The sequence below is a fragment of the Chionomys nivalis genome, chromosome 2 (genome assembly GCF_950005125.1).
Source record: "Chionomys nivalis chromosome 2, mChiNiv1.1, whole genome shotgun sequence".
Taxonomy (NCBI): Eukaryota; Metazoa; Chordata; class Mammalia; order Rodentia; family Cricetidae; genus Chionomys; species Chionomys nivalis.
Window position 1 is genome coordinate 31,323,260 of NC_080087.1, and position 14,940 is coordinate 31,338,199.

At 40.0% G+C, this 14,940-nt stretch overlaps 1 protein-coding gene across 1 annotated transcript in view; it reads left to right on the forward strand.

Moving 5' to 3' along the window:
• Map3k5 (mitogen-activated protein kinase kinase kinase 5) overlaps positions 1 to 14,940 on the forward strand; it is a 209,445-nt gene that overhangs the window by 98,706 nt on the left and 95,799 nt on the right. The window contains exon 8 of the mRNA XM_057755327.1: positions 12,951 to 13,063. Within this exon, the coding sequence (XP_057611310.1) occupies positions 12,951 to 13,063 (113 nt within the window). The remainder of the gene's footprint in view (positions 1 to 12,950; positions 13,064 to 14,940) is intronic.

The following is a 14,940-nucleotide window of genomic DNA, read 5'->3' on the forward strand; positions in this document are numbered from 1 at the left end:
ACCCAAAGATAAGGTTGGAATAAATCCATATTCATTTCAGTGGTGACTGAAACACTAGAGAAAAGATTGTTTAACATGTTTTTCATGGTCGTTGGCTCAGTTATTTAGTTCATTGAAGCCCTGGAGGTTTGCTAGAATTATGTTACTACATTCATTTCCTGGCATTTATGGGGAATTAGATGTAAGACACCTAAGGATCAAAATCCATGGGAACTCAAGTTCTTAGCTACAATGCTGTGGTAATTGTGTATAACCAATGCAAGCAGTCCTTCTGTCTACCCGATTTTTCTACACTGCTTATGAGAAATAAGGACAGATCACCACACCAGAGAGGTACCATGCCTCCTTTAAGACCTTATCTATAAAGAAAGAACTGAAATGGTCACACTTAGTTCTTCTGTGGCATAACCAGCCTAGAACACTGTCTGGTTTGTGTCTTGAGCATACATTTGAGCTCTGTTTAGGATTTCATCTAATTCACGCTCACTAGATGACATAGCTATAAGACTGACATAACTATAGGACTTTGGAAGAACTTGTGTTGCCATAGTTTTGTGTTTCTCATGTAACTATTGGGATTTATATGTCTGGCATTAATCTTTGTGTGATGTATATTTTTTATCAGCTATATTCTTTCCAGTGAGGTTGTCCTGCTCAAGTGGGACTGGGATGTGGTAGATTTGCGAGTGAAGTTCAGAAAATAATTTCTCAGACCAGAAGCCCTGGGTAGCTGGTCTAAGCAATTTGCTATTTCTTGAGTCGGAACAACCACAGCTATCGTCTATAAGCATAATGCAATTGTTGTACTCGCCAATTTATAATAGCGGCCTCTTTGACGTCAATAGTAGTTGGAGGATCAAAACACTCAACCTTTTGTTTTCATTATCTCTTGGCAAAGGGGCAAAGAGACTGGAATATTTTGTCAAAGGCACACTATGAAAGTTACTTCTGCACTGATCTTGGGAATAGAAATTGACAGAATCTTTCTGGGATGCAGTTGGCATTGCGGATATAGAGCTTTGAAATAATTTGTGTTCTTTGATGCAGTTATGTCATTTGGAACCTATCCTAAAGACAGAGCAGATGCCAAAAAAGATTTACTTACAGTGGCATCCACTACGGTGAATTTGTGGTAACAAGAAATAAGAAACCTAAATGCTAACAAAAAGGAATTGTTTAAAATGAAGGATAGCATCTCAATAAAGTGAAATGCATTCATTCAAAGTTGTGGGGCTATTGTGTGTGTGTGTTGTTTGTTTTGACAGTGGTGATACAAAATATACCTTAAAAGAAATTTACCACTCTAACCAGTTTTGAGAATACAGTTCACCAGCCTCGAGTACATTTGCACTGTTGTGTCTTTTCAGCCCCACCTGTCCACAGACCTCTGTTGTAGGAAGGCTGCTTGTTTGTTCCCAGCTGCTCAGCTCCAAAATAACCACAAAGAAACCATATTATTTGCAATACTGTTTGGCCAATAGCTTAAGTGTATTTCTGACTAACTCTTATATCCTAAACTAACCCATCTCCATTAATCTGTGTATCACCACACCTCGTGACTGTGCCTTACCAGCAAAGTTTCAGCATGTCTGACTCTGGTGGCGACTCCATGGCTTCTCCCTGACTCCACCTTCTTTCTCCCAGCATTCAGTTTAGTTTTCCCCACCTACCTCTGTTCTACCCTGCTATAGGTCCAAAGCAGTTTCTTTATGCATTAACCAACACATAAAAGCAACACATAAACAGAAGGACCTCCCACATCAGACCTCTCTCCATCTTATAAAACTGAAATTCTGCACCCTTTAAATAGCTTCCTCTCCTCCCTAATCTGAGCCCCTGGGAATCACAATACTACTTCCTGTTTCTGTGAAGCTATTTGAGGTACCTCATATTTGCTTTGCGATTATGGTAACTGACTTAGCATAATATTTACAAAGTTTATGCATGTGATTGCCTGTGCCAGCATTCCTTCCCTTTTAAATGCTGACTCCTACATAGCTCTTCACACACACATATGCCACATTTTGTCCCTCTGTCTCCAAACATGTTGGTGCTCCTATCTTTTGCACACTGTAAACAATGCTACTATGAATATTAATATACAGATATCTCCCCAGAGATCTCAATTTCAGTTCTTTTGGATGTGCATACTCAGAAGAAAATTGTGGCTTTAAAAAAATGTTTCTGGTGACATTTATCATGACATATCAAATTACAAAGAAGATTACAAAACAGCATGTTTTTTCTCTTTTCAGGAAAAAAAAAGATTTTGTATAAATGAATGGAAGAAGCATTGTTGGGGGCTTTTAAAGTTCTTCCTCTGAAATTTCTGTTGTGAGGTATAAGTGTATAAGTAGTTGGAAGTGGTCGCCAGGTCACGGTGGCAGGGGAGGCGACACTCATTTTCTATACATGCTGTCCTGCTTTGCCTTTGAAAATTTCATGGGTGGTAATTTCAGAGGTCTCTCTAGAGACAGGAAGGAGCGTGAGATTCTAATCTCATGACCCAGGTGGCACCAACAGAATCACAGTTATTATGTTGCGGAGGAAGAAAAGGGTCAGCTAAATGGGACCTGAGTCCAGCTCCTCCTGGCTGGGATGCAGGCATTCTCCAGCTGGAAATAAGCAAGTCAAGAACACTTGCTTGTATTCCATGGTTATTGCCTGTCTCAACCAAGTTGCCAGTGCCAGCGTGCATGGGGCTCACTTTACAGTCATGGGCTTACCAGTGGTGTTAATCAAATCAGAGGAAGTTTTTGAACAAATTCCATTACATTGAGAGCATGAATGAGAAGTGATTTGTTTTAAATGTAATTACGACACAACTGCATTTAGATGCAAAATATCGCTTCTCAAATGTAATATTGATTTGAACGTATTACAATGTATTGGCTCCCTTTCAACAAATATTTAGTTCTAAAACATAAAAAGTGATAGGAATGGAAGTAACTTCATGCTATTATTCAAATATTGTTGGAATTCTCTTACCATGTGAACGGTACGGTTTTTCCCCCCAGATGAAGTTGCCTTGATTTGGTTTCTGTTGCTGTGATTTCATGTGACCAAAAGCAGCCTTGAGGAGCAAAGGGTCCGTCACTGAGGGAAGCTGACTTAGGAAGTCAAGGAGGAAACCCGAGGCGGGAACTGAAGGAAGCAGAAGTCACAGAGGAATGTTGCTTCCTGGCTGGCTCCCCCAGCCTTGCTCAGCTTGCTTCTCACCAGCCTAGGACCCCCTGCCTAGGGATGGTGCCTCCCAGAGTGGGCTGGGTCCTCTGCATCAATTAGCCATTACAGAGAAGCTTCATGGACATGCTCACTGGCCCATCTGGTCTAGGCAATTCTTTAGTTGAGGGGCCCTCTTCTTAGGTCACTGAGTTTGTGACCTGCTGACAGCTGATTCTGTGGTGGAAGTTTCCTCTACTTTAACATTACTCTTGCCTGATTTTAGTTCTTTCTTAATAATTTTTTACTACCCACCACTGTAGATTTCTTTACATAAAGGTATGTTCATTTATCCTCCTACTAATTAGATTGTAAAGATTTTAGCAATATAAAACTTCTTCTTTGGTGTATTTTGTGGGTATATTTTAGTAGTATTGCTGTACCAACTTTTTCTTAAATGTTAGTTTTTAGCCTAATAGAACTGATTAACTGTATATGTTGAGACAATGTGTTTTCCTAGAATATATTAATGTCATTAAAAGATACAACCTTTATCCTTAAGAAAAGCAGTTCTCTCTGATTTTGCGCATTTTATGTTTTCCTGTCCAACTTGCCTCTCTTTTACTTTATGAAATAAAAGAAGCAAAGGAGGTGGCCCTGACTATAGAGTGCTTGCCACATAAGCACAAGGACCTAAGTTAAGATCCCAAGTTCCCTCCTGAAAACCAGACTCAGTGGCAATCAGGAGGTAAACACAGGTGGTTTCCTGGAGCTTTCTGTTCAGCCATACTAGCTCGGTCAGTGAGCCTCATGTTCAGCGAGATACCCTGTCTCATCATGTCTTAAGGGACACCTGTCATTGACCTCGGGATGCCACATGTGCATGCACAGGTATATACCAAAAAAAAAAAAATTGAGATGAAAAGCAACTAAAAATTTTTAAAATACAGACCGAGGGTAGACAATGCTAGGGAAGAAAGCGCAGGCTTTGGAATCCAGCAGAACAAGGTCAAGTAGGAACTTGACCACTTCTCCACTGCATGACTTGCTATTTCTGTGCTCCAGTTTCCTTATTGTTGGGAACGCCCCCTGGGCTCAAACAGTTGTCAGTGCTCTAAATCCTGAAACCCAGGTGTCACTATCTAGTAAGAACTCCATAATCGGAGGCTGTGACTTTTGTATTCTCTTTTGTAGTTTGGTGTTCACCACAGGTTTCTCTGGTAGACCACATCACAAGAGCTGTTATATTAATATTAATAGCATTCTCTGTAGGAAGACCAGCTCCTACAGCTCCTAGCTCAGGCTCCTAGGTTTGATGCATGTCTTCGTGGATGTGTATTCCAAACTGCAGGAATCATTTGTGGTTGTGATGCTAGCATTATTTTTCCTGGCCATTCCTCCAGTGGCTGGCTGCTCCTTTGGGTTGAGTCTCAGAGGGAGAGCAGAGTAGATGACAGAAATCTGGCGTTGATGTGAGTTTGGACTGTCAAGAAGTTTGCTGCCACAGTTTGCTTACTTTAAAATGACTCGGCTTCAGCTAAGATCATTTCATTATTTTAGCATCTGTGTGTACTTTTACCAAGTGTGACTCTTGAAATAAACGCAAACTCAGTGGATCTAAAAAAGAATGAAGGTTTGAAAGGGAATTGTAAGGAGGGGGTTCACAAGGATGGGAAGGAGGCTGGAGGTAGTTTTTCAGGATGTAAGAAACCAAACTAGAGGGGATGGGATTATAGTTGTTAAATCACTTTATAAGTATATGAAATTGTCAAATTTATTAAAATTTTAAAAAATAATATATAGTATATACATATATACGTATAATACGTATATAGAGAAAATTTACGTCAGGGAACAAGAGAATACAAAAATACAAATGCTCACAATAGTGTTCTACATGTTTATATGACTGATATTTCTAATCAATAAACTTTTTAGTAATGAGAATCATATACATATTCTTTAGATAAACCAAACCTTCCCTAGCTATACATTAACTTCCTGTTAAGGGTGTTATACAGGGAAAATAAATTCTTTATTAATAATGTCCTTAGTATATGCATTAGATAATAAATTCCAACTATATTAAACTGTGGTCAAGGAAGGTGATGGGCAAACCACTAATGCTGTCCTAGGATGGAGTTCATGGCCATATGGTGTATGCAAATAGGGACCAAGAGCAATAGCAGAAATCAACAGATCTGTATGTCGTATGACCCACTGTGCTCATCACTTGTTACCTCTGGTCCTTCATTGTATGTTGAGTGTAGTTACCGGCATTGATTCGGGAGGCCCAGTGATTCAGGGCCTGGAGATTCACTGGCAGCTGGAATGGCAAAGTCTCTGCTGGCCTGAGATTCACATTTTGTCAGGGATAGAGTAGACCCTCTTGTCATTAGTTCATATTCTGAAGCATACAGGATGAGCCAGGGCTTCCTTTTCTTTTGTACCATGCTAAGATTTGGATTTCAAGAAATATTTTTATTGTACCCACATCTGTCATGCCCAATGACATGGTGTTGTCCACTAAGGAGTATCTTTTGATTCTTTTTAATATGAGTATACACACACACACACACACACACACTAATATGTTACACCTATAATTCTGTCCCTTTTTGTTCCTTTACCACAGCAGTATTGTTTTTTTTCTCATGCTCTTCCTTTTTTCCAGTTTGCCTTCTTCCTTCTTCCCTTCTTTTCTTCCCCACCCCTGCTCCTCTCTACCACCCTTTCATTTTCTATTGAACTCTGCTTAGGTCTTTTCCCCATTTTATTAAAATCTGCAAGGAATCGACTTTCAGCATTGCTGGGTTTTAAGTTGCATATCTACTTCGTATTTCATTGATTTTTAAAAATCATTTCTTCTACTTCAGTGATAATAGATAGCGCTTTTTGCTGGATGGAAGCTGGGAGCATTGATTTTTTTTTCCAATCTTTTTCCTTTCCCAGCACATTCTGTGAAAGGTATAAGTTGTTCTACTCCCCAGAAGAGTCAGTGTGTTGGGCTTATTATGTAGTTCCATTCAAATGCAGTTGTCAGGGGGATTTCTACTGTGATCTTCAGAAGTGGGATGTCCAGTATCCAGATATATCTTTCTTATTGCTTTCTACTGGTGCAGTTATAAGAGAGAACACACGGCATTATTTCTGTTCTTTGAAACCTGTTTAGAGGTCCTTGCTGCCCTAGAAGGAAGCCTGCAGGTCTGGGGAGCAGCATCTCAGATAACACAGATTAGAATGGCATGCTGTGCTGTTCAGATCTCCCATGCATCTGCTGATATTCTTGTGTATGTGTTTGATCATCATGGAGTGTTTTATAGTCTCCAGCTACTATTGTACACTCACCAGATTTCTAAGTTCTATTATTTTTTTGTTCTCTATGCTTTGAAGTAATGGTAATAGATGCCTGTAAGACTATTACATTTTTGTACTATAGTCTTATCACTGTTAAGTACTCTGCCTTGCTTTCTGTCTTTGTCTCTTAAAATGATTCTTGCATGAAGTTGGCTTATTTCAGATATTAATATAAAATCATATCTGTATACATCATTGCAACTTACCTGTGTCCTTATACTTAAAGCAATTCATATATATATATATATATACACACATATATATATATATGTATGTATGTATGTATCTTTTTCTTTCTTTTCTCTTCTTGTTCAATTCTGTTTATGGAAAATTTGTATTTTAAGTCATGGACATTTAATGTGGAAACTGTGGCTTGTATTTTTTATCTTGCTGTTCATTGTTTCATGTTATTTGTTCATTTTTTCATGCCTGCGTGATTTTTAATGAAATAATTGAGCATTATTTTGTCTCGTCTAATAGCTCATGAGTTCCTTTAATACATTCTAATTACATTCCTTTAATAGCTCCCTAATAATTACTAATACATCTATCCAAGCTCTCTAAAGTACAAGAACTGATAGAATGGATTTACATGTATATATATGTATATCTATATGTATGTATTCATTATAGGAATATATATGTGTATACACACACACACACACACTTTATGAGAGTGGCGTGCAGGCTGTGGTCTGGGTATTCTAACAGTGTCTCACAATGGAAACATGAAGAATTCAATAGCTGTTCATCCCACGAAACTGAATGTCTTACCAGACCCAATCTGCTATTGGACTTCTAAAGGATTCCTGGAGTTGTTGATCTTGTCTGTGATAGAATCCCAAAGAAAGAGATGAAAAAACAGTGAAGAAATGCCTCAGAAACAGAGTAGATGAACCTGCCAGCAGGAGTGAGGGCAAGCAGGCAAAAGCAAAAGCTTCCTTCCGCCACATCCTTTTATATGGGTTGTTTGTTATGAGAAGATATGGCCCAGGTTCTCATGTCTCAAGTATTCAGATCAAGAAAATCCCTCACACCAGCCTACAGTCCACAATCCCACTGAACCTAGACAACAAAGAAAACCTTAAGAGAGACATTACATGGATCTACACAGGAAGGAGAATAAGACAAGATTTCCTGAGTAAATTGGGGATGTGGGGGTCATGGGAAAAGGTAGAAGGGGAGAGCGGAGGAAGGGAGGGGAGTTGACAAAATGTATAGCTCAATAAAAATAATAAAAAAAGAAAAATTTTCACAGGCCAGATATGGTGGCACACACCTTTAATCCCAGCACTCAAGACACAGAGGCAGGTTGGCTGATCTCTGAGCTAGAAGCTAGCCTGATCTACAGAGCCAGCTCCTGTCTATGGGACAGCCAAGGCTACAGAGAAAAACAATCCCCCCCCCTCCAAAAAAAAAAAACAGGAAAAAGAAAAAAGAAGAAGGAAGTTTCTCACAGGCAAGCCTGGAACTTGTGTTTTATTTAATTCCAGATGTAGTAATGAGGCCATCAGCCTTCCTGGCCCGTGTGGACGCTTTGTGAGTGGTTCACCTGCTCTGACTTCCCGTGATTCACAACTCTTCATCTTGCACCAGGCACCCTGCACTCCAGAATTAAATTAGGACCACAAATCACACTGTGTTCTCAGACAGAGCATGGAGGACAAGAAGCTGCTGATGTCAGCCATTGCGACTGAGTTGAATTGTGTCTGAGTTCAGCTTGGGTTACCTAACCTGTCCGTTTTGTCCTTATCTTGGCTGTGACATTTTGACTTTTGACAGAGAGCCTGGAAAGTTTGTCTAACTCTTGATCCCTTAAACACTATGGGAGATTTCTTGTCCACATTTTGGGGTTTGAGAGTTAGCTTTATTCTTCTGTTCCAAACCTTAGTAAATTTCTTGTTTGTTCAGTGTGTGTATGTGTGTGGTGCGTGTGCATGTCCGTGTGTCTGTATGTGTACCTTCAGATGCATATGCGCATGAGTACATGTATGAAGAAGGTTAGAGGTCACCATAGGGTATTTTCCTCAATTCTTTTCCAGCTTGTTTTTTAGACAGTCTCTCAGTGCACATGGAGCTCTTTGATTCTTCTAACCTGCCTGGCTAACAAGGCCCACATGTCTACGTGTTTCCACTCCCTAGTGCTGGGGTTATACTGCTGCCCCACCCAGCCTTTTCTGTGGGTGCCGGGAGTCCAAACTCAGGCTCTCATGCGTGCTGGGACATCTCCCCAACTCTAGCAATATCTTTATGGAATGATACCTTTCATGCATGGATTCCAGGCTCCTTGTTTAATGAGACTTTAATTCAGTGGCACTTGGGCATTCGCATCAGTTTTCACTGTCACCCCAGCATGCCCAGTCCCAGAGTCCTGCAAAACCCAGCCCATCCTCCAGTGTATACATACTAGGGAAGACTTCAGCCATATCGTCTGAGTCTCCTTCACATTTCCAACTTATGCAGTTATCAGGCATCCCACTAGTTTTGTTTCTCCCAAAAGACCTTCAAATCGACAGAGTATCTCTGCTTACACCAGGACGAGCCCCAGATCTCCCTTTTTAGAACATTTCCTTCTCCAGAATTATGTTTTATTTTCCTTTAGAGATGTTCGACTTTCAACTTTTTAAATGACATCATTTTTAATTGGAAAAAGAAAGGTTTTTTTCATAAAATATATTCTGATCACAGTTTCCCTTCCCCCAACTCCTCCAGATCCCCCTGACCTCTCTACCCACCCAATTCCACCGTCTTTCTTTTTTTATCTCCTTTTAGAAAACAAGCAAATAAAAACTATAATAATAATAATAAAGAATAGAAGAAAAACACACACACTTCCCCCCCCCAAAAAAATTAGAAACCATAACACACAAGCAAAAAGCTGGTAAGACAAACACTGTCAAAACAAAGTGTCTTAGGACTGCTTTTGCTGTGATGAAACACCATGACCAAAAGTGACTTGGGGAGGAAAGGGTATCTCCCTCCAAATTCCATATAACAGTTCATCATCAAAAGCAGTAAGGGCAGGAACCTGGAGAGGGGTGCTGCTTACTGACTTGCTCCTCATGGCTTGGTCAGCCTGCTTTCTTATAGAACCCAGAACCACCAGCCTAGGGATGGCACCTCCCACAATGGACTGAGCCTTTCCACATCGGTCACTAATTAAGAAAATGTCTTACAATGGGATCTTATGAAGACATCCTCTCTGATGACTCTAGCTTGTGCCAAGTGGACCTAAAACTAGCCAGTACACAAAGTCCCATGAGACAGAAAGTCTATGATAATGCCATTGAGTTTGTTTTATAATGGTCATATATTGCTGGACATGGGACCTACCCTTAAGTGTGGTCGTTGTACTCAGTGAGACTCCATTGGAGAGAACTGATTTTTTTCTTTTCAGTTGGAGAGAGCTTGGTTAGTGGTGCAAGCTCGTGTCCACTTTTTCTCAGCCCAGTGATGGCACCCCATCTGATCTGAACCTGTGCAGGCATGCTGCCAAGTCACTGAATTCATATGTGCATCCATTCTGTTGTGTTTGGAAGGCACTGTTTCCCTGGAGTCTTCCTTCCTCCTCCTCTCCATAGCTCCCTGAGCCCTCGATGAAGACATCCCATTTAGGACTGGGTGTTCTAGAATATCTCAGCCTCTTTACACTGCTCAGTTGTGGATCTCTGTGCTGTCTCCCATCTCCTGCAAGAGCAGGTTTCTCTGATGATGGCTGAGCAAGGCCCTGATCGCTAGCAGAATTGCATTAGGAGTCATTTTATTGCTATTTTTCCTTAGGAGGGCAATAGCATTTGGTTTTCCTCTCGGCTCGTAGCCTGTCTAGTCTCAGGTTCTTACCCACCTGAGCAGTGTCAGGTATGGGTTCTATCTCATGAAGAATTCTTAAATCCAGTCAGAAAGTGGTTGGTTACTCCCACAACGTTGGTGCCACTATTGCTCCAGCATTTCATGCCTGCAGGTCACTGTTGTTGATGGCAGAGTCTGTAGCTGGGGTGGTGACTACCTTCCTCTTCCAGCAGCATGCAGAGTACCTTCCAGTACCATGCACACTCGTCAATAGGGGTAAAAGCTCTATATAGGCAGCAGCCTGACTTCTCTGTGTTCAGTGAGATATGTAATGAGTCTTCAGCAATAGGGCCTTACCATGGTGTGTGGAGAGCAACCAATAGCCTTGGCAGTAGCCTGAGATGACTATGGGTTACCATGGGGCCTCTTTGGCCAACAGCTCAATTAGATGCAACCCATTCTTGGCAATGGAGGTTTTACTTGGCAAAAGATGTCTCCCCTTAATTTAAGTGGTTCGTCCATTTCAATTTCTTTTATGTATGTATATATTTTAAGAAACTTCTCCGTAGTGGGTTTCCATCTGATGCCCCAAATGTCCCTTATTGTTAGCTGCTCTTCCCAATATTCCTACCCTTACCTTTCTCTTCCACCTCCCTCCCTGTTTAAGGTTCTCACTCCAGTATCCCCAGTTGTCTCCCTATAACTGTATATTCTGTTTCCCCTTCCTTTGGAGATTGTATTCTCTCCACTAATCCCTTACCTAAGCTCTGTGATAATATGGATTGCATACCTATCACATGCTTAAATGCTAACATTCACATAGAAGAGCAAACATACACCATTTGTCTTTTGGGGTCTTTTTTCTAGAATTTTAGTTCAATGATTTTTATGGTTGATTTCAGCAATCTCTGAAATATATAAAAGTATGGTAGATAGATAGATAGATAGATAGATAGATAGATAGATAGATAGATAGATAGATAGATGGATAGATGGAAAGAAAGATAGATAGATAGATAGATAGATAGATAGATAGGAAGAAAGAAAGAAAGAAAGAAAGAAAGAAAGAAAGAAAGAAAGAAAGAAAGAAAGATAGATAGATAGATAGATCCCTTTCCCCTTGTATTGGTTATTTTTTTGTTGTTGTTGCTTTGGATGAATATCTAACAAAAGGAACTTCAGGGAAAAAGGGCTTGTTTGGTTTCATGGTTTCAGAGGATTCCAGTCCATCATGAGTAGGATATTCCATGCAGTTTGGTTCTTTGTTGAACAGTATTGTGTGGTTTGATATTACTTGAAGAAAGCAAAATTTGATTTCTCTCTTTTCCTACTTTTTTTTAAAAAAAATTTAAGTGTCCACTTGTCTGTAAACAAGGGTCTTGAAGACATAAATGAGAACTTGTATGTTATGACTTCCCTTGATGTGTCCCTGGTTTTCCATTTAGAATGGAAATATCTGTATTTCTAAAAGGGTACAAATATTTTGTATAGTTGGAATTTCCTTTTATAGTCTGCAAATCTTTATTGAACAGAGTCAAATGATGAAGATGAATGATTATTTGGGGGATTTTTGTTTGAATTTAGACATTTGTTCTCCTTAAAAGTAAGCCCCTTGAGGAAGACACAGAATCTTCAACATTCCAAAAGATGGGTTTTTGTTTAATGTTTAACTTATTTTAAATTATGAGAAATATCAAGTACAAATGAAAGCCAAGAGTATAAATATACAACTCTGCCTACCACCACAGCTTTGGTACTCCTGTCTTTCAGCTATGATTTAAATAGAATAGCTTCTATAATGTACTTTCCCTTATGTAATCTTTTTAAAGGATGTATCTTCAAATGGTCATTTATTGGAAATCCCGTCTGTGTTTTCTTCATTCTGATTTTCTTTTTGATTCCATTTCTCATTTGTTCATCTCTAGCAGATTCTATTGGGGACAAGAATGCCTACTTTTACTTTTCTCCTTCATGTCCAAGTGAAATAATATCACTGCCTGCTTAATATTGTGTGTGTGGGATCCCTTAAGTGGCCCTGAGGATGTGTCACCTTGAAAACTGCAGCAGATATCCAAACACTGGTCCTTTTGAGTGTGGGTGTGCTTTCCAGGCTTGGAATTCAGGCTCATGAACATTCGAAGAATGGTTTTGTGCCCTCCCAGCTAAAATTACTATACAGCGACACAGCCTTGGACTTCATCAGTGTCTTCCTGTTGCTGGCATTTTGTTGTTTCTGTCACTTACCTGGGACCCAGCCCTTCAGGGTATTGCCCAGGTGATTCTCCTCAGTGCCTTGTGTATCTTAAGGCATTAAAAAAATATGTTCAGAAGTTTCATTTTAAGAATTTATGTCACACGTATTTACACATTTCCAGTAGATGGTTGAAGACAAGAACGTTTTAAAAGATGGGGTCACTGGGTCGAGGATGACTTAAGTATTGGAATCAGAGGACATGGGAAGTCAAGGAGGTGCAGTCACTTACACATTAAATCCTAATAGCACACTAGATTCTGGGGCGGAAGCCAATGGAATATTTTTTGCTTGGGCACTGAAGTTATGCAAACAGAAGTTACTGCACACCCAGGGTTTCGTGATTGAGAAAGTAAACTTGTACATTTCGTCTTTTTTTCCCCCACCCTAGGTTCAAAAAGGCATTTGAGTCTGAGCCAACACTACAGTCAGGAATTAATTATGCAGTCCTCTTGCTGGCGGCTGGGCACCAGTTTGAATCCTCCTTTGAGCTTCGGAAAGTTGGTAATTGCAGCTTGATATTTTTAGAGGGGATCAAGAAACTGGACCCAAAGTCATGTAAAGGAGAAGACCCTTGTGCTTTTTACTATATCTAATCTAAATTTCGGGGTAAGGGTGCTAATGGATCCCCTGGATCAGAATTTATACTAGTGTATGGAATTTATATTGGGATATAATTCCTAGTTTTACTGTATCTTTCTCCTGGTTCCTGTGGTTAACAACTCAAACTCATACTGATGATACAGGTTCTTCCCTCACTCCCCAGGTCCCTGGGCCTGTTAGTTTTGTGGGATATCAGGCGTGTTTAAGATCATGTGTCCAGGTGCTTCCAAAAGAAAATGAAAAGCAGAGAGACTGTTGGGGATGGGGATGCATAGCTGTCATCCTAGCATGTGGGAGGCAGAGGGTTAGAAGACCATGACTTAAGAGCATCACTAGCTACATGATGACCTCAAGGATAGCCTGGGCTGCATGAGTCTCAAGACAACAGCAAAACTAAAATGGAAGGGAAGGAAGGAGGGAGGGATGGAGGGATGGCTGGAAGAAAAGTGGGAGGGAGGGATGGAGAGAGGGAGAGAAGGGAGGGAGGGAGGGAGAGAGACAAAGAGCAAGGAAGGCAGGTTGGCTAGTTTGTTTGTATTTGTTTTTTGCTCTAAACACAGATGCCCCTGTGATTTCCTGGTGGTGGGAGTGAAGCCCGCAAAGTCTGTAAAGTAACAATAAAGTAGTTGACACTCTTGGTGATAACTGGGTCCCCTCACCGATGATTTCTGAATTATTGCCCTTCATAGAATGTGCCCTTTGCTCCTGTAGCTGTTCCATTGTTTAATCTACTGGTCTTCTTTTGGAATTTAAATAAATTAGGATTCACATCTTTGTGAACCAGTTTTGAGTGGTGGTTTCGATTTAGTTCTGGGGCATTATTATTATTATTATTATTATTATTATTATTATTATTAAAGTTTCTAGACCCTGGAATGTCATCTGTGGTAACCAGATGTTGTTCTGGTGAATAGTTAAGCCCCTCCTTAGAGACCTTCCCAACTCTCGGAGGAATTATTACCACAGCCACAGAAGTCTTATGCCTTACTTTTCACTAGAGAAAAAAGAAAAACACTTATGTTAGTTTAATTATTCTAAAAAGAAAATTTTCTTAATATTTTAAACTTGAAAATATTTTAAGTATCTCTAAGGAAAAATAAAGTCCCTGCTTTTTGAAAGCATCTCCTAAGAAGGACTTTCAAGATCTCCATCATGAACTGTTCTAAGATATTTTTGAAGGTAAACAGAGTCCCATGCTCAAGGAATGATAAAATCTAACGCTGACCACAGCCGGGTTGCACTTATATTAAAGCACAGAGTTGGATCACTCCACCTTTTGTCTAAAATCAAGTGAAATAATTTTTTGACTGATAACTAAAATCAGAGAAAATGAACATCAACTTGTGCCTTTTAGAAATGACTCTAAAATATTGCATCTTAATTTAAAAAATTATCACAGCCGAAACTCACTGTCCATCAGTGGTCTCAGCATCTTGTGGCTGTGCTCTTTGGGTGGGGCCCTTCAGTCTTCATGGGATTTGACCCTGATTTGCATCTGTTGGACTTGGAAATGCACTTATTCTTGCTCTCGTTTTTACATGGTGTATAGATGAGAACAGCCAGCTCACTGAGGTTGGGAGAGCTGGAATGTAACTTCACAGAGTAAACACTGTGTTTTCTGCCAAGAAGAGCTCATAACATAGGTTGAACGAGCACTTAAAACATGGGATGGCTTTAAGGTTTTGAACATCGGGCTGGGAAGATACCTCATTCGGTAAAGTATATGCTGTGCAATCAGGAAAGCTTGATTTTGACTACCCTCCTCTCCCAGCCCACAT